Genomic DNA, 20,263 nt, shown 5'->3' with positions numbered 1-20,263 from the left:
AAAATATGTATAGTGAAAAAGCGAATGAGTTTTTAAATTAACAACCGCCATAGCATATAATGACAGGTATCTAGGATGAATTAACTCTATACCTCTCGACATAAAGATTTGTTCTTGTCATTTCGGATTGTAGATTATAGGGAACTTAATATTAATGGAATGATTAGATATACTGCCCAAATAGTAGTTATGCCACTCTTCTCGAGAAGAGTGGCATCTCGGGAAAAAAAAATGAATTAAATAACTTTAATGTGAATTAATTAAATGAATATCAAATTAATTATGTTAGATAAAACTTTTAAGAAACGCGAGGTAGCAAAACGTAACCGGAAACCATTTTTTTTTTTTTTTAGTTTTCAGTATTAGTGTGTCCAGAGGTCACTATGAGGCGCCACCATGTCGATGGACGTCGGTCAGAGATGTTAGCAGACTGGATGAAACAGAGCCTTCTGGCTTTTATTGTGACAATAGTAGAGAGAGAGAGAGAGAGAGAGAGAGAGAGAATTTCAGTTCGCTTAAGACTTTTTTGTTGTTGTTGTTTTGTTTTCTTTTTATAATAAAAGATCAAAACTTGCTTTTGCCATTATCTAAGAAAGTCAGTCGAATTTTGGGTCCGCACTGATTGTCGGATTCCCTCAATTTTCTTTTGAATAATCAATAACTCACCTAACTTTTACTTTAACTTACATTTAAAGTATGTTAAATAAAATATGAAAATATAATTTTTGGGATAGAAATAGAAAGCAGCTTTAAACTGTACGAATTATCTTAATAAATATTATTTATCTCATGAGTCTTATAATCATTATTATAATTACTGACTTGTCACTAATGTAAACCCCCACTAGCACTTTGCTGTCCATGGGTGAGATTATGATATCTTATTTACTCTCAGTGCAATGAATTTTCGTCTATACGGACGACCAATAACTTTCACCCATTTTTGACATCTAAAATAACAGAAATAATATTAATTATCTTAATTTATTATTATAGATGTATTATTAGCAATGATTCTAATAAATATTGACCATGGAAAGATGTTTCTTATAAAAATAAATAAAATTAGTTTACTGATCATTGATCAATGCAAAGCACGCTTAATAAGTGGAGTGCTTTTTAACCTTCTGAGAAAAAGTACGCTGATATAGTGTATTATTTAATTATTAATTACTAAAATTAAGCTAAACTAAAATCAATGAAAATTAATCAGATTGAAGGGAAATTGAGGTACTGTCTATAAAAATTTGTAACCAAATTCTCCATAACAAATTCTTCTTTCTTCTTTTAAATACCCCGAGTAATTCAAAAAAATTTGACATTTTCATAAAAATTAGAATATCAGTTCTATATAACTGTGAATTGAAAGGCTTGCCAATTCAGTCTTTTGATAACAGGAAGACGGTACATATTTTTGTCTACTGGTCCTTCAACACGGTGGTCAGTCTGGCTGCTGACTGCGAGCATGCTGTCCTGGCCCGAAGCCAATGTTCCAGTTCATCCCAAAGGTATTCAACGGGGTCAAGGTTCTAGGCAGACCAATGAAGCTTTTGTACTCCTACGTCTTCAAACCAAGTCACTACATGTTGTGCGTATGATATGGTGCATTGCCATGCTAAAGAGAAAATGGCCCATACTTATGACCAATGCAAGATGAGGAGAATTGTCCAGAATATCAAAGTACCGCAAGGCATTCATCTTTCCAGGAACGACGACGAATGGTCCAAGCCCAAACCACTAGAAACAACCACAGCCAGCGACAGTACCACCGCAAAACTTCCCAGTTGGGATGATAGTCTGATAAATAACTCAGGGCATCCGACAGATTAAACTTGGAAAACAATATATCGTGATTCGTCACTTCATAACACAACTTTCCCACGTTTCAGGAACTAACTGCAATAGGTTGGGCACCAGGAAATTCGACACAGTGCATTACGCGATGTGTCTTGTTTGTGTGCTGCAGCTGTTCTGTAAAATGCAATGCGATGCAGCTCTCAACGTATCGTCCTTGTAGTAATATCAGTTCATACCGCCTCCCTGAACTTCTGGTTGACAATATCCGATGAGGAGTGTTGAAGTCTTCTGACCATTCATGAGTCTCTTTCGGTCAATTTCTGCAGTCTAACGGAACATTTTCTGGCTGTGGTAGCACCATCACGTTTCCATTTGATGATTATGTCAGCAAGTACCATTAAACAAGGCTGCAATTCAGTTTTGATGAGTGGCATGAACAGATTGATTTTTAGTATGGAATCCTATTATGACTTCCTGTTGAAGTCATTAAGCTCGATGCAATACAATAGATAAGTTTCAACCCATCTACTGAATTTTGTATTGTATTGTACTAATGGAAAAAAATAAATAAATAAAAAAAATAAAAACGGAAAATATATATAACGTATCTTATTGCTTTAAGTGAAGCAGGAACACATATGGAAAATTATTTGGTTTAATATTGCTATTAAGTTAAATGGAGTTTTTTGGGACTTTCTTTTTTTTTTTTTTTATAATTTTCTGCCAGGGTAGGGAAGGCTTTTATTATGAAATACTCCTTTAGAATGTAACGAAATTAAAATTTAAGGCGTATCAAAAAAAAAAAAAAAAAAGGAAATAAAAATAATAATACGTCTAGGACTTATAAACATCGAATTTCGCATTTTGTCATCCGGAACTTTTCTGTTTTGATTCCTTATGCAAGAAAAGTAAGTTTTAAATATTGTTCCTTTAGATACTTTTACTGACTCCACCACTTCATGGCGTCCTGCCAACATTCCGGAAATGCGAATACCTACTGTATTTTACGATAAACTTACAGTTGCTTCAGAGCAGGTGACAGATACCTAGCGTTTGGCACGTTAGGGATGTTACTCTTAAAGTAACACCTCGTTGGATACAGGAGGAATTTTTGATAAAAGAAACGCGGACATTCATACGTCTGATATCTGTCTTCTTAAGTTTAGTAGCTCTTTATGTATGTCAGACACTGAGAGAATGACAGTTAGTAAGAGCCGGCAGACCTTTAAATCAAGTATTGTACATCCCCCCCACCCAAATGATTTCAAAAAGGTGAAAGCTGAAGTAGGCACCAATCAGAGTAAAATGGGCAAAGATGCCCTACTTTCTGTATCTTTTTTTTAAGCTGGCCAATTGGTATACTGGGGACAGTTACCCTTTCTTACAGTTGGCGAGAAATGAAGGAGACAGGCTCTACTTGTGAGTGGTAATAGATGTCCCGCAAATTCTTTCCTATGCTTCTCTTTTTTTGACTAAACAAAGTGTTTTTATTTCGTGATTAATGTATTAAAGTAATTTATATTTATATATATAAATTAATATAGTATATAATATGTAATATAAAGATTAATTTTTATTGTATTTTTTGTTTAATTTAGTGTGCCAATTTAGTTTAATTTAAAAGAAAACTGAATATGATTGCTCTAGAACCTTTTGTTTTGAGACACGTATAACTTTACATGAGGATATCCGAGGGTCTGACTACAACACATGTTCAAGCAAGACCAAATGTGGCCTAATAGTTTGCATTGCTTTTAAAAACAACGGCTGAAAATGACCAGTTTGATAAACCAGGCTGTATTTTTGATATTTAAGGGTCAGGCCAAATGATTAATAAAATATGACAAGTCATTGTGACTAAAGGAATGAAGAAAGTTTATAGTTTTACATCAGGTTAAATGGAGAAAACGATTACAGTTAACACTTTTGAATTTGAAAAGTGAATTTTATTTGTGAAATAAAACTCAATTTTATTTGTGAAATTGCTAAAAGAACACTATTCCCCTTAAAACACATAGAAAAAATCCTGTGATTCTTGATGACCTCATATCTACACGTCCTCCGTGAGTGTGGCGGTTTCGTCACTTTTCACACGTTTAAAAAAAGTCTGGGTTCGAGTCCCATCAGTGACTGGAGAAATTTCTAAAGTCCTCTTCAATCGAAGGTATAGTTAGCCGATCTCAGCAGAGGGAGTAGAGTATTTCTCCGTGAGTTACTGCGAGTTTCTCACCCCGCACAACATGCAAATCGGCCAGTGAACATTCACTAAAATTACATTATACTGTAATCTTTTTTTTTTTTTTTTACACTCTCATACTACAAAATAGGTATTGCTTCTAGATTAAGCATTTTAGGCCTCCAAAGGGAATTTTTTTCACCTCGAAGTAGATGGGTTGTGGCTAACAAAGGAACAAAAGTTACCATACAGTTTTAAGATTCTTAGGAGGAACCTGGGGCAGAGCTGCTATTATGGGCAATGTTAGATCTGCTTTCCAAACCAATGGAATACATGTATTTCCAGATAGACCTCAATTTAGACTGCATCGCAAACGTTGCATTTACCGTAAACCTATACGGAGACATAGGCGTTACTGAATCAACTCCATTGAACAGAAATATTTATGAATCCATTCCTGATGAATTTAACACAAGCTCGGACTAAGCATCACAATAGACCATTGACTAACAAATCTTTTAAAGAAAATTTCACCTGTTCACAACAAACAAAATAACACCAGTAAAGAGTTATATAGGATGTACTGGACATCAACAACCTACCATGAAAAGAACAAAATATTCTGGAACAAATTTAAAATGTACTTGGGGATTAAAGTGTTATTTTTTTTTTAAATGGGTCCTTGAAGATCGTACAGTCTTTACGGAAATTATACTGAAAGAAGAAGAGATAACAGAAAGATGGGGAGAAAATTAAGAAACATATATTCTGTATAATATTTTCTAATGGATTTTTTAAAACATCATAATATTATTGTAAAATATTTTATATAAATAAAATATAAAATATTTTATATAAATATTTATAAACTTTGTTTAATATTTTAATAATTATTTTAAATTTAAATTGATGGAGCATCTTTACCCGATATGATAGAGCCTCGCCTTTACCCAGGATATGGGAAAAGATGCCCTTTTAGTAACCCTAGTTTAATCTATCATTTTATGTCAATTTTTAAATTTGTTCTTTATAAAAATTATACCCGGCTAAAGTTGAATAATTTTACTGATTAGAAATTCAGCAGGACCCTTTATACAAAAAAAAAAAAAAAAAGAAAGAAAGAAAGAAAGAAAAGAAAGACACCTTTGCCCATTTCTACCTGATAGTGGGGTAAAGGCATCATCAAAACATTTAGCAAAAGCATTCTTTGTTAAATAAATTGTTATTCACTATTTTTATAATTTTGTATTCATACTTTGCTTGACACAATGAAGTACAGTCACAAGAACGTTTTGGATTTTTGTAAATAACGCGAGAATGATGCTAAACTTCCTAGTTTTTGACTAGAAAAGGTTCAAAGACGTTCAGCTTATCGCAGTATGAAAGGCTTTTGGCTATCGCTGGAGGGTGGCCAGATGGGAGTTTTCTCCTCTTTTCCTAAGTGTGCCTGTCGGTTCTTGTCCGTGAATTGTGAATAGGGCTGACGGGAAAGGGGAGAGGGCTACAGAAGGGGGGGAAGGAGTTTTCTGGACCCTTAACGGGAGGAATGATTTAGTGTTAGGTTAATGGTCAGCTTGAACCGGATGGCATCGCGATGTATACTTGTGCTGAAAATACAGTACTTCGGTTGAGGTACCCTCCCCCAACCCCTTACTATACGACTGTTTTCAGTGAATTTCATCCGGCCCTTAAGGGGCTTGGCTTTTGCATCTTGACCGCCACAACGGAAGGGCTGACAGGCAAATATTCGCAGTTTATATATCTCGTTTGTTTTCCCCCAGACTCAAATGACCGGAAACTGTTCCACTAGAATTCTTCGATTAAATTTACTTCGGTTTAGAAAAGAAAAAAGTCACCATATACATATCAGAAATAAGTACGTTTAATGCACTTGTAGAGACCCCATATAATTTTCTCCGCTGTACTCTCCAATCAGATAAATTGTATTGCATCAGCTTGAAAATGGACATCGCCGTTGTATCCAGTTCGGACCCTAAAAGTGTTTTCTGACATCATATTCAGATTTATCATGTTGGATTACATCAAAGGAAAATCAAGTAGAAATTTAAGCAATTACGTTGAAAAAAAAAAAAAAGACATGGTTGTAACTTAACTTTTGCACACCTTTGTATATATAATAATAAACGGAGGTTCAGTTACACGGATAAATTATTTTTAAAAGTATATAGAAGCAAGAGGGGGTAAATATTAGAAAACAAAGACTATAAGATTAATGAAGAAGACATAGAATTAAATGCTTAAAAATTAAAGAAATAATAGGAAAAGCGGAAGTATAGATAAAATATGGAGGAGAAATGCTAACTACAAAATTAATATAAATACTAAAGAAACTTTTTAAAGAAAAAAGAAAACATCAAGTCTGAGAAAATTATAGGGATATTAATTCATTAAATGCATTACTGAAATTACATATAAAGGTAATATCATAAAAACTAAATAAATTATAGAATTAAGTGATGACCAGCAAGGATTTTTGGACAAACAGATCGTACATAGATGCAATTTTTATCAAAAATAAATAAAAATAATAGAAAGATTATTAGAGTTAATAGACCAATTTATATGTATTTCGCAGGTTTAATAAAATCTTTTGATTTAATTAAAATAAAAGATGAATAGAAATCTTAAAGTTCTTCAAAAATTAATAGAATTACGCAGAATGGAAATATATAGGGAAAACAAAATTGCAAAAGAACCGCTGAGATGTACATTAGAATTATAAGGGGAAATGAAAGAATAACTAGGGCAATTAAGTATCTAGGAATACGGATAAATAGTTTAGGAATAATTCAATAAGTAGAAACAAACATTAAAGGCGAGAGAGAGAGAGAATATCTGGGTGTTAAATAATATAATCTAGAGCAATCCAAAATTAATCAGGAAGCTAAAGTTAAAATAATAACGTATATAGATGAGACAAGAGATAACACTGCAGCAAAAATGAAATAGAAATGAAAATATCAAGGAAATTAAAAGATAAATTTAAAAGTGAGGAAATCAGGAAACATTGTTTCTTGATTTCCTCACTTTTAACATGTTGATGAGTGTATATATAAAGGAAAAAAGAATGGGAAACATATAGCATGAGAGAGAGGATGGAGAATAACAGGTGGGCAAAAATATTAAGGAACTGGAATCACAGGGACGAATGAAATGGAGGAAAGCAAGAAACCCTAAACCCAAAATATTAATATGCTTAATGGGAAAGAAAAAGAAGCAGTTTAGTTTAGCGATTATTAAAATAACATATGAAGCATTCAGAGCTAAGACGTATCACTCTGTTGTCGACATTATTGGTGCTAATTTTCGCACGGTACCTCGATTTCTCATTTACGGGGGCAGCCCAGTGTGTCATGGGAAGAAATGAGAGACACTATTTGCCGTGGTTGTTCCTGAACAGGAGTACTTCTAAACGTCAATGAAAGGAAAAAAAGTTTCCATTAGAAGAAAGTGTGAGGTCGCCTGTTTCCAATCTTTGCTACGTTTAAACACAACAAAATGATAACTGAACCTAATGACCCTGCCTTCTTGTCTTTTTCTCTCCAACTAGGGCAATTAAGGCAGCTTCTTAAGGTGATGACGTGTTCCTTCCATCCTACCACCATTTCGCCAACTAATTCAATTTCCACATAAAATGTTGCCAATATTAGGAGTACGCGTTTCCATTTTAGCCCCTGGCCAAAGCCGTTAGAAAGATGACCGCGGTCATATCATCCGTGCGTGCCCTATTCCCGCTTGCTCGTTCGTTGCCCCTGTGACCCTTGCTTCCATTTCTCCTTCCTCGTACAGGCGTCGTTGTCATCACAATTATAGCAGCTCCCACAACCTTCTGGGACCAGAAACAACCCACGGTGGTAGCAGCCTATCGGCTCATTGCTAAAGACAACCGGTTCAACTCTCTTTCTGTCTATCAACTTTTCTTTCTCTATCTTCCTACTCTTCTTTCCAAGCAACAACTCTTCTGTTTCTTTCTACGTGTCCATCCCTCCCCCCCTCGCTCTCTTCTTCTGCCTATCCACTGTTCTTTTTCTTCTTTTCATATGTCTGGCCATCCTTCATATCCATCTGTTTTCCCACCTGCTCCCCTATTTCTCCCTTTCGTTGTCCCCTCTCGTTATATTGAAATTATTATCATTAGAATCATTCGTAATTTAGCCATCGAAGGGCTTGTAAAAACAAAGTAGAAAAACAAGAAGAAATGGAGTCCGGAAAAAAATAAATCTGGACTAACAGAAAGCGAGAGAGTAATTATCATTTAATTGGTGGTGCTAGTGGATGTTCTCCGATAACTGTGCATTCCACCCAACATCACATAAATATCTGGCATACTTATCTGAAAACTGCGCCCTCAGTGGTCATATCAGGAAGTGCGCCATAAAAGTAACAAGATAAGCATGCATAGCGCTAACCTTCAGATCGGGCTTATCTAGGTAGGAAGTGATTTGCGCTGAACGCTCGAAGGCAGGGTTTGAGTATATTATGTTGCGTTACGCCAGGTGTCACTGTTAGAACCACTTATTATGATGCGGTTGGTTAGTTTTATAAATAATCGTCGTATAATCAATAACAGGATTTATCTGTGGTAAGAAATGAGACGGTGAATTGTATATATTGAAATAAATTTTCATTTAATGTCACTTCTGGTTGTTCGAAAGATACTTTGAATGGGTGTGCAAAAAAAAGAAGTTTGGTTATTTCTTCATTTTCTTCAGACTTGCGTTATTTCATGGTGAGGCCACTCATTTGTGTTAACTCACCCAGTAGTGCCTCACTAGATAACGTATATATGTCGCATCTATACGTCGTATAAGACTGTATTAATCAATAAGTAGAAATTCATAATATTACTGATTACTCAATAAATAAAATAAAGCAATTTATCAGAAACTATTTGAAGGTATTACTAATTTCCCAATAGATAAGAAATTATTCAGTTAATTAATGGGGAAAGTATTTTGCAGAGTGGCATAATAATAATCAAAAAGAGAATGCTGCTCCTTTGATGGCTTGCTGAACAGAGGATGGATAATGATTTCAGTTATACTTTTACGAGACCTTTCAGATTATTCATCATTAGTGTCCTGTATGGCAGGTCTTGCGAGCATCAGCATTTTTTTTCTACATTCTCTATCTCAAATTGCATGATTATTTGGAATTGCATATTTTTCTTCATCTTGTACATCATCAATGAATAGAATCATACATTAGAATGTTTAGATCTGAAAATATAGAGTATAAACTGACCTCTGGTTTCCTGCTTCGGCGAACAAAATTGCAAATAGATATGGTTCTGATTTTCTTCTTTATAGGATGAATTTAAAATACTAATACTTGTGTAACACCATCACTCTTAAAGTAGAGCACAATAACAAAAAAAACCTGAATTTAATTCATTTTTTCTGTATTTATTCAAATGACAAATTTTTACGCAAATGTCATCTATAACTAAGGTGACTATATATTCTGTACCTAAATTCGGAACACATGGCACAACAACAGTTTTTTCTGTTTTGTTAATATTTTATATGAAAAGTGGTACAAAAGTATAAAAATTAGGTCATCCATAACGAACATCAAGTCTCTAAGTAATTCATTTGGATTATAATAAAGATTCTACACTTTAAATGGTCACCTACCACTTTTCCGATATCCAAAAATCTTTAATAAGTAAATGACCCTCGACTGCAACGTTCGTACTCGGCAAAGAAAAGACGGCTTCAAATGTTTGCTCTACGTTTAGAATATTAACGTCCTCACGATGGAAATATTTAAATATATTCAACCATCTCTATAAATGCATTCTCCTTGTCCCATTTGTCTAATTCGTTAGGATCGATTAAAGACACAAAAACCTATTTTGAAAAAAGATCACCATGTGACAAAGAAGTAGGAAATTCGAAATTACTATTTTATTCAGTTATGTCCCAAAATATCCAAAAAATAGTGGAATTTCAGTACATTTCGATAGTTTATGGGGGCAGAATCCAAAAAATACAAAATTAGGAAATTAGGACTGTCCAGAAAAATTCGGGACCGTTGGTCATCGTGCGTATAGTCGACACTTAAACAACTTTGTAAACGACTTTACAAGACACTTTGTAAACGAGTTACAGACAGAACATAAACAAGTGCAATTTCACTAATCCTTCTTAAGTTGTTGTTATTGGGTTTTAAAAGCATCGGCGACTAAGGCCATGTAGCTCCGTATATATTGTTTGTAAAATGCGTGTGTTCTGAGGTAGATTTTCTGTTTGCTGATTGAAAAACCCCAGTTCACAGCAGAAAAAACCATGCTATCTTCGCCGGAGACTAACTCAGCCACTTTGTGAAAAGGACCCATAAAAATTCCTGCCATCATCGACGAGTTCGAATCCAGTCACTGACGGATTCGAACTCAGGTCATATCCACCCTATGTGGGGAGGACGGCAACCCTTCTTAAAAGAAACTTTTATATTACTGTTCCTTGACGTTCTAGCACAGTCCATCATGGCCTTGCATGTTTTAAGCTTGACAATTATACCACATTTACTGGATGAATAAATAGAGAGCGCCGAGTCTCCTTGTGGCAATCTATCTCTCGTCTAAAACTTCATATTTCAGATATACAATGAAACGTTCCACATGACTATAAAGGGAAAGCATTGTGAAAAGCGTGTAACTGTTCTTAAATCGAATATACAAAGAGTGTACATAAAGTTCTAAAAGAGATGAAAAAAACTTACTCCTCTTCGGGCTGAACAGAAATCTATGGTGGTTACAAAAAATATCGTATATTTTATTTAGCTTAATTGTCCTTTTCTGAAGCTGAACATTGAATCGAGTGCCAGAACAGAATATGTGATATTAGCTTATGAAACACTAGTCAAACTCCTCAACATCCTACAACTGGACTATTGGATGAAGCTAAAGCAATATCTTCTTAGTGAGGTAAACTCTGAATTTGATATACGTTTGCTACAAGTTGTTAATCAAAAACAACAGAAAAATTCTTGCAAGCTCTTCACCCTTAATTAATTTTTATGCATAATACTAATGCCTGTTAAAATAACAAGTTTGAAACTTGATACGCATCGACAATCATTTTCTAAAAAAGGAACACATTCATATATCAACAAATACTGCATGTCCTCTGAGTATGGTTATAGTAAATCAAAAATATTTTTCCTTCTAATGTATATTTGAAAAATTTTCAGGCAGGTAAAAACATGAGTAACAGGTATTGTATTTTAAGACATTAAGACAACTCTCACCCTCCTTTTCCCGTTATTTTGTTGTGTCATGTTTCGTGTCCGTCAGTTCGTTGACGGCAAACAAACATATTTTTCACTCCGCTCGGTCGGTCACTCCGAAGTTGGCCACTAGAGAGCGTTAGCTTGTTTGACGGTGAGGAAAAACACCATGTTTTGGCTATTGACGCTTCCGCCGAACAGTATTTGCTGAAGAGCGGTCGAATTCTCACGTGGCCCGCCGAGTCTCCTTTTCTGTGGGGTGTAGCCCATTGTACGGAAGTAAAGCTTTCCAGCAACACACACCGTGAATGCCGAGGTACATCCAGTCTGGATTTACAGAGAATGGTGAGTCTTAATTTTTTTAACGGCATGCTAGAAAACGAGCAGGTTATCCATTCAAATCGCGAACATAGGTAAGCTGATGTTTTATTGTTCCATAAAAGGCAATCGGATTGTTGTTGAGGGAATTGAGGTCATTTACCACCCGCTTTCAGCTACTTCTGTAGATGAGACGTGAAGGAACCTGACTTTTTGGCCTAGTTTAGAAACTTTTGGAAGATCGGCGAAATCTAGGTGATTTTGACTGATTTGAGCGCGAAAACAGTGACTTGGGTGATAACCTTTATGTTAACGCGGTTTAATAGTGGTTGTTAGCATTATGTTTGTATACGAATTGATAGAAAATTAAAATAAATAAACTTTCTGGTCATACTTCGGACGGCCACATAGGGTCAGAGGAGTTCGCAAAATAGAGAGTACAAGGTTATTGCTGTATTTTGTTATACCATGAATTTGAAGATGCAGTTTCAGTAACTCTGTATTTTGACTTAATCACTCAGCGATGGTTAATTTAAACTAGTATTTGGAAAATGAATAGACAGATGTTACCTATTGTTTGATATCATAACGCTTTCATTAAGTTAATATTCTAACGTGATATTTTACTCTTTGTAATTAAACTTTTAGTTGCTGACCGAATACTAAGGAATACTGTAGTACGAATATTTGATAACACAGCATGTTACGTTCAAGTAATAATCAAAAGTATACTTCATATTTAAGAAAACTGGTGTTAATACCACCTGTGGGCAGTGACCGATAAATGTCTTTCTTTCTTTCTTCCTCTCCCAAACTATTAAAACTAAGCTACCAATTTCCGCTATCAAATATGCTTATGATTTATTCTTAGAAAAATTTTGAAATTTTTAATAAATAAAATTAAGCTTTTATGAAGACATTTTTAACTAGCAACGACAACGAACAGCGACACGAGCAGTGAACAAGGGTTATACACAAGGTGAACAAGGGTTTGTGAACAAGGGTTATACACATATGTCAAAGAAGGACAGCGTAATGAATAATTTGGGAGAGAACGTTGGACCAGAATTATTGATAGGATCCCATCCTAATAGTTCAATACCATTTCGAATCGCATTAAATTAATAATGATTTTCGGGTTGCCCTTAGATGGAAGCACTGTATATAACAATTTAATATATTTTTAAATATCCTTCACCGTTTTTATCTTAATCAAAGGGAGAAATTCCAGGTCATGGAAGGGAGCCCACCTGTTTAGCCTTCTTTAATTTATTAACCACTGACCAGAGCAAGTCGTGTCCACCAACTATCAAATAGGCTACTTTTCTGTACATCGTAGCAGAGTTGTCCGCTCCGCTTATAACGGGTCTACGTCCTGAAAGCGCGAACCGCGTATTTCTGACCTAGTGCAGCCGGAGCCGCGCGCGCGAAGTGTATACTACGTATCTGCATTGACTACGAAAGTTAATATAGAAGTCATTATAATAGTTAGTCATTATATAAAAGTCAATCCACATTGCATATGTTAATATGAAATGAGAATTGACTTTTAATGGAAATTTTCGGTTTACTGCTTTATTTATTATTTTTTATTATAGGCCTATATATAATGAATGAAAGCATACTGTGTTTAGTCCAAAGTTGGTTTAATCCAAATCAATTTACCAGCTGGGGTATATCATAATACGGCAGGATATAATCTGCAATGAATCTTAAATTAACATATAATTGACATTATTGTTTTAAAATATACTATACTGTATAATGAATACGCTATATAATTGGTCGTTGCACGGTAGAAATCATTATTTGTGAGTTAAAAATATTTTAAAATAACGGAAATGAGAAAAACGGTCTAATTAAATAAATAAATTTTCTGTTTATACCCCGGGATGACCACAAGGTCAAATGAGTTCACAAGATAGAGAGAATACAAGAAACAGCACCGTATTTAGCGGCCAGCTTGAAACCCGGTCACTCAGGGCACGTGTACTTATGCACCTTAGAATGACCACTCGGCTATACAGGAAATTAGCTTTCTCCTTTGCTATATTATGGTTGGAAGTTTCCCTAGCGCTGCACAACCACGAATCACAAAGACTTTTTTAACAGAGTAATGTTCCTCCTTTTATTATTAGTACGGTACCATCACTTAGATGGCCATTTTGATGGTTATTACCACCTCAATGATGGGAAGGGTAGATATCCAGTAGCTTCAATGAACAGCTCAGTGATGAACTTATAGTGCAAGAGGTGGATGCCAATAGATGTTGAAAATTTTCACTGTATGGTGTCAACGCACTTTAAAAGACAGAATGGAAAAGGTTCTGTTTATTGGTTGTAAAGGGCAGCTCTAACGATGATATCACAACATCCGAGAAAACAGTTTACTTTTAGTAGGAGTTTGTCCTTGTTTTAAAGAAGCATTTAATGATGTTATTGTACTAAGCAAAGCTTTTCACTTAGACTTTACTTACTTTTAAATTATATCTGTTTGTCCGAAGTGGGAAAGAAGCTTTTGCTCATGGCGTTACTGGGTACTTTATGTATTTCTTTCATCTCCAGTCTCTCGTCAGTATTCGATAAGAGAGCAGCTAATCCATTGGCACATCTAGACTTCGATGTGCAGTGAATATTCCAAAGAGAGAACCATTTCTTTGACTCGTGTTTTTTATTACTGTCCTAAGGAGTAAGTCTTAGCACTGTTTTTGTTTGTTTTTTAAAGCCTTCATACTTTCGTGAGAGACCAGACTTTCTTTTTTTGAAGAGCGAGACAATGTCACCTCGACTTTTTTTTCCCTACTTCCTTTTTTATTTTAACTTTTTCTGTTGTTCATGTTGGCCCAAAGTCAAACTTCTCTACAATCAACAGTTTCACTTTTTTATGGTCCTTTTACGTGTGCGCATATTTCGGATTTTCAACATTAAAGGAAAAAACAGTGGAATAGAAAAGAGAATGTACTCCTATTCGAGAAACACTATTCTGGAGGGACCTAAGTCCTCAAACGCTTATAATGCGAGGAAGTTAAGCTGATTGGAGAAATTCTTAAGAAGAAAAGTGTAAACCCACGAGAATGCCTAAAAAACAGGACATAAAAAAACGGCAATTCAAGTCTATTAAGAATATTTATAATTTCATACGAAAATGTTTCATGAGAATTAAGTTTTCAATGGAATGTCTGTTAAGATTTTCCACGCCTGCAAGATTTCAACGGAGATAACACAATGTCTTAATTCTCCAGTAGAAGGCCTTTGCAACGAGTGACCCTGGTATTGCACTACTTTCAAAGAGATGGCCTCTCCAAAAGGTTAACTGACCATTTGTTTAAAAGATCAGTCTTCTATGACAGCTGTTTGAGGACTAAGTTGTCTCTCGCTAGATTACAGGTGGTTTCTATTGACAACACGCAAACAAAACAGTTGTAAAGGATTTGTTCGATGTGAGCTGCCGTGAGTCTACGAAATAAATTTTAAAAACTATCTGTTGAAAGTAGTGCAAAACCAGGGCAACTCGTCAAAGACAAGTTTGTTCTGCTGTGAAATTTAAGACCATTGCATTATTTATACAGTTTAAACTCTGCTGCCTGAAAAAGCAGAGAAGGGCAAGATAGTCATTACAATATTTCAGAGATATAAATAAGTTCAGCTGTATGTGCTCCTCTAAAAGTACTGAACTACTAGGCACGCCTCTCTATAATTTAGAAACTTTTAAAGTGCGGCACCATCTCAATCCCCGAGGGTACCGAATTTTAAAGAGTTTACTGTGTGTGTGTGTGTGTGTTACTATTTAATAACAGTTGTGTAAGTGAATATAGACAAAGGTAAGAGTGGAGCGACTGCGCGAGATCTTGTCCAGCGAAAACAGATGTGTAATAACACCATTACTCAGTTTTATATCAATGACATCATAGCTGTAACTGTAGAAAAATGAGCTATTACGACACTTTATTTAAGAAACATGATTATAGCTTAAGTATGCAGCAAGTAAATAAAGAATAATGGTAGGGGAATTCATAGAGATCCAAATTAAAGCTCATCAGAATCTCAGCTCTAAGAAGTCAAGAAACAGTTTTATGGGTTCTTCACAAACGCATTCAGCAAGGGAATTTTTTTTACCCTTTTCAACATGTAAAGGCGACATCTGGCTTATGAAATGGCTCATCTAGCTCATTAACCCCCAGTCACCAAATCTATTTCTACGAACCGTTCCCATGAAACGTTTATGCTTTTTGAAATATAAATATTGTAATATCCAATTAAAGAAGAATAAAACGCAAAAACATTAAAAACTTATAACCGGAAAGCTGTTATAATTAATATACGAGTGGTTAAGCACGAGGACACAGTAGTACACGCGTTTGAGTTAACCGCGATTTATCCCATTTGACTGCTAAACACGATGCTCGTGTATTATATATCTTGTAAACCTAGGTTATATAAACTCGGGACGTATATAACATATATGCGGTGTGGACAAGTACCTAGAATTATCTCTCCAGGTGACTGATGCTTCTGGGTAGCCAAGCGGTTAGAACAGAACACACACATAATATACACAACACAAACCTACGTCACTCACATATCTGGTCCATTTGGAGTGATACTGTTCTTCGTAGAGATACGAGACGGAGTTGAACAGACGTTCTAGGAGTCGCCCCATGTCCACACATATAACATGTATAAACAGATTTTTTTTTAAAGAATAAATAGACATAGAAGAGTCTCGTGAGCGTAAAACGCAGAGCGTCTAACTTCTGTAGGCAGTCAGCGAGGTCTGCCAAACAATTAACAGTCGAATCGCTACATAATTAATAACACGCTAGCTATCTTAGGACAACTGGTCATCATGTGTAAGAATTGCTTCAACAAGGGTTTCTGGAAACTCTCCAAAATCTAAAAGTAACCGAACCCATGGCAGCACATTTCCCCTTCCTTCCCAGCCGTAGCAGATTTTCTCGCCAATCCCCACCCTTTCCTTTCCCCGTTGACGTTTTTCTGTCCTTGGGTTATAATACAGTAAGGGCTTTAGTAAGAGTGAGGATAACAGAAGGGTTAGTGTTGGATGTAATGACCTAGACGTGTTCTATCCGTAGGTTGAAAAACATTACCGATTTTTCGTTCAGGTACTTGTAAAGCACAAGATGTACATAAAGGGAGATTTAAATAGTTTTAATCATAACATCCAAGCATTTAAGAAAGGAGGTTGTGCTGTAAACAATAAATTAATAAATAAAAAATAAAGTTCACGTTATGGACGCCGAAGAAAGAAAGTGCACCCCTATTGAGAAACAATTTTAGAGGACTCGATCCTTAAAACGCTTATAATGTGTGTAGGGTTTTAGGCGCATCAGCAACTTACAACCATATTGTGCCGTATATAATATCTGTAAATTGTGTGTGTTCTGTGGTTGTTATGGTGAGTATGCTGGACGAAAAAGCAGAGTTTCCAGGGTAAAAAAAAAAAAAAAAAAACAACACGTACCACCCTCGCCTGGAACCGATTAACTCAGGCACGCTGAGAAACATACCTGCATGAAAATAGTGTTACATAGTGGTGCGTAAATTTTATAAAATTCAAATTTCAGCAAAAATTCTGAAGCAGATTTTCACAAGTAATGCTAGCTAAGAAATCGCCTATTTTTAGTTTATTTCCAGGTTTTAAATTATAAATTTAAAACTTGGAAATAAACATGGTTCAGTTTTAAATTATAAATTTAAGACTGAACGAAATAAATAAATTATGCAAAGACCAATTATGCACTAAACTATACGTCATTGCGCTCCTCCCCACACCGGGTGGAAAAGACCTGAGTTTGAGACCCGTCGATGACGTGAAGAATTTTTATGGGTATTTTTCACAACGTGGCTGAGTTAGTCGGTCTCAGGCGCGGTAGCATGGTTTGTTTGTTTTTTTTTCTTCTGGAAACTCGGATTTTTCGCTCAGCAAACAAAACATCGACCTCAGAACACACGCAATTTACAGACAATATACATGGAGCAATATGGCCTTAGTCGCTGATGCTCCTAAAACCCTTCTGATACCTGTCTTTTGAATGAATTTTCCTCCTAACAATTTAGCTACAGCCGATGGATATTTGATATGGAATAGAGATGAGCGTAACTTTACGAGTACATGTATCTCTAGAGGGAAAATAATCATAGAAATCGTAATAGTGTATAAGGAAAAAATAGTAATTTAAATGTCACTTGAAGCGCATGTACTTATGCACCCTTGTGCTTGGCTCGAATATAGCGTATTGTTTTCAGTACTTCTATTTGTTTTCTTATTAAGTACTTCATTTGATTGTGATTATAAAATTTTTGCCCTCAGTGACAATATAATGGCTTCTTTACTTCTCACTCGTTTAGAGAAGTCTCAGTTCGAATTCCGCCAGAGACAGCAGGAATTCTTGAACGCCTATTCAACAGAAACTGTAGTTAACGAATTTAAGGCTGAGTAAGTACCCTCCCCTATCCTTATGAGTTATTCTGCGTTTTTCAGCTCGCATAACATGCAAATCACACCGTGAATAGAGATAACCCACATGCATAATAAATCCTAGGATGTTGATGCGCCATAAAATCAAGAACAGACGTGGAGATGGAGATTTTAATAGGTTTTCCAGTAATTTTAAGGACAATTTTCATTAGCGAATACGCTGAAGAGATGTTCAAGAGAAGAGCCTCGGTGCACGTTGCTGTCTGTCGAAGAGAGATTTATTAACGATGACGCAATGAAAGCTATCTTCCTCTGGAAGAAAACTTTTTATTGACTTGAGCAATGACACATGGGATCCATAGCTTTGAGTTTGTTGTTAAAGGACCTGTAGAGCAACTCTGGAATTCGCTTGCTACGTATGTATAAAAGATCCCACTTGGCGGTCTTTATTAATATATTATTATCCATAGTTCTGAGTTTGTTTAAAAGGACCTGTGGAGCAACTCTGTTGAATTCACTTGCTATGCGTGTATAAAAGATTACACTGGTGGTCAGTATCAAAATTATATTCAAATTGCCAGAATTGTCGATGCTCGATTTTTAAAAAGTAATTTTATTATCCTGTTTTCCACTATGAAGATAAATCTTGTTTTAATGATTTTTTTTTAGTTTTTTTTTTGTGAAATACCAGATACATGTAGAGTGGCCTTTTGAACTACCATTTACAATTTGTTCAATGTATGCAAAACCATTTAGCACGATTACAATAGTACTGCACAGTTTTTAGTAATGCATAATTATTCACTGTTAAAAATAATTCTAGGTAGTAAAATTGGTACAACAGCTAATCGATCTTCGTTATTGGATACAAATTAATACACGTAATAGATTTCCTGCATTTTTTTACACCTCGAAAGATCTGTTATATCGAAATTAAAGGTATATACCAAGCCAGAATTTAAAAGTTCGAAATCGGTTAAAACACAATCCTAGTTCATTTGGCTTTGCGAAAGTCAAATGAGGTGGTGTCAATACCATTATGGTGTCGACACACCTTGCTAACAGCAAACTCTTCCTTAATATGAAGTCCAACAAATTCTTCGCCATCAAAAGCATAAACAGTAAATTTAAATTCATCCGAGAAGAGTTTCTTTTGCATCTCCAATGTCACGACTTCACTCGTCGCAAGCGGCTTGTTCTCGTGATGGTCTGATGCAATTAGCCAGTATCTATCGCACATCTGGCATTAAATATGCAACTGGAAATCGCACTTCTAGCGGGCCTCACATAATGAAATTTGTGTTGTATAAATATTTAGTATCCTCATTTTAATATTGCCAGTAGTTCATAAAATTCAGGAAGCAGTGCAAAAACTCTGTTAATCACCCTCGCTGTTGAATTTATAAAGTAAAGAAAGAAAAATCTATTCCTCATGAAATCGAACTAAAATAGTCATTGAGTTTAAGAATCAAGAAATATATTTTTATTTAATTTTAGTGTGATATTTTACTGAAGAGAAATAATTTTTATAAATTTAGTAGAGAGATACGTGAAGATAAAGCATTAAATTGGCAACGAATATCAACAAAGTATGAGAAGTTAAAATAAGATACAAGGCAGTATCAGATGAATTTGGCGTGTGTGAATTTTCTGCACGCTAGACTTTAACCCATGGTGTGCACCTCGCTTGCTTGATGGTGGGTAAGAATATGAGAGTTGAATTCCTGACAACCTTGACCTGGAAAGGAATTTTTCTAGGCTTTTCCCTCTCAGTATAAAGTTAGGCTCTTTTCGTGGGGCGCGAGTTTCATCTCCGAGATTTTTCAGATTTATCCTATGCGAACGAAGCATCTTTGCAACATGCAGTTTATAAACACATGTGATTAAAATCACACGTTTATTATATTTTGAGATATTAATCAAAATAGCGAAGATCGCTGTGGATAAGGAAATAGGCGAACAGCTATTATTTGTTGGGACAACAGAAAATGTTCCTCAGTAGTGTACCCGGGGTTTTTTTTTTTTTTTGATTTGGTAGTTGTTGGTGCATCGGCTTCTGTGGCCATATTGCACCTCCCAAGGTTTTTTTGCAGTACTTTGATCCAAGCCCGAGGCGGGAATCGAACCCGCGACCTTTGGGTTGCCGGGCAGGTACTTTACCCACTCGGCTAGCCCGGTCGGCCCCCGGGGTTTTGTTTTGGATATTAAGAGGGAAGAAGGGTTAAGTTACTATAGCAACTGCGGAAAATGTTTGGAACTTTCCATTTCATATACCTATAGAA

The 20,263-nt window shown here is 35.4% G+C and overlaps 1 protein-coding gene across 3 annotated transcripts in view; it reads left to right on the top strand.

Annotated features, from left to right (window-relative positions):
• Window positions 1-20,263, top strand: part of LOC150081391 (protein lin-28 homolog) — a 324,578-nt gene that overhangs the window by 52,568 nt on the left and 251,747 nt on the right. Inside the window, exon 1 of one of the 3 annotated variants that reach the window (XM_090379262.1) lies at window positions 11,454-11,569. The exons of the other annotated variants lie outside the window; for them this stretch is intronic. Coding sequence (XP_090235388.1) covers window positions 11,533-11,569 — 37 coding nt within the window. The 5' untranslated portion in view covers window positions 11,454-11,532. Of the gene's footprint in view, window positions 1-11,453; window positions 11,570-20,263 lie in introns of those variants that run through there. 3 annotated transcript variants of the gene reach the window in all.

The sequence above is a fragment of the Mastigoproctus giganteus genome, chromosome 8 (assembly GCF_048544385.1).
Source record: "Mastigoproctus giganteus isolate SK-2022 chromosome 8, ASM4854438v1, whole genome shotgun sequence".
NCBI lineage: Eukaryota > Metazoa > Arthropoda > Arachnida > Uropygi > Thelyphonidae > Mastigoproctus > Mastigoproctus giganteus.
This window is presented reverse-complemented; position numbering and strand designations above follow the sequence as displayed.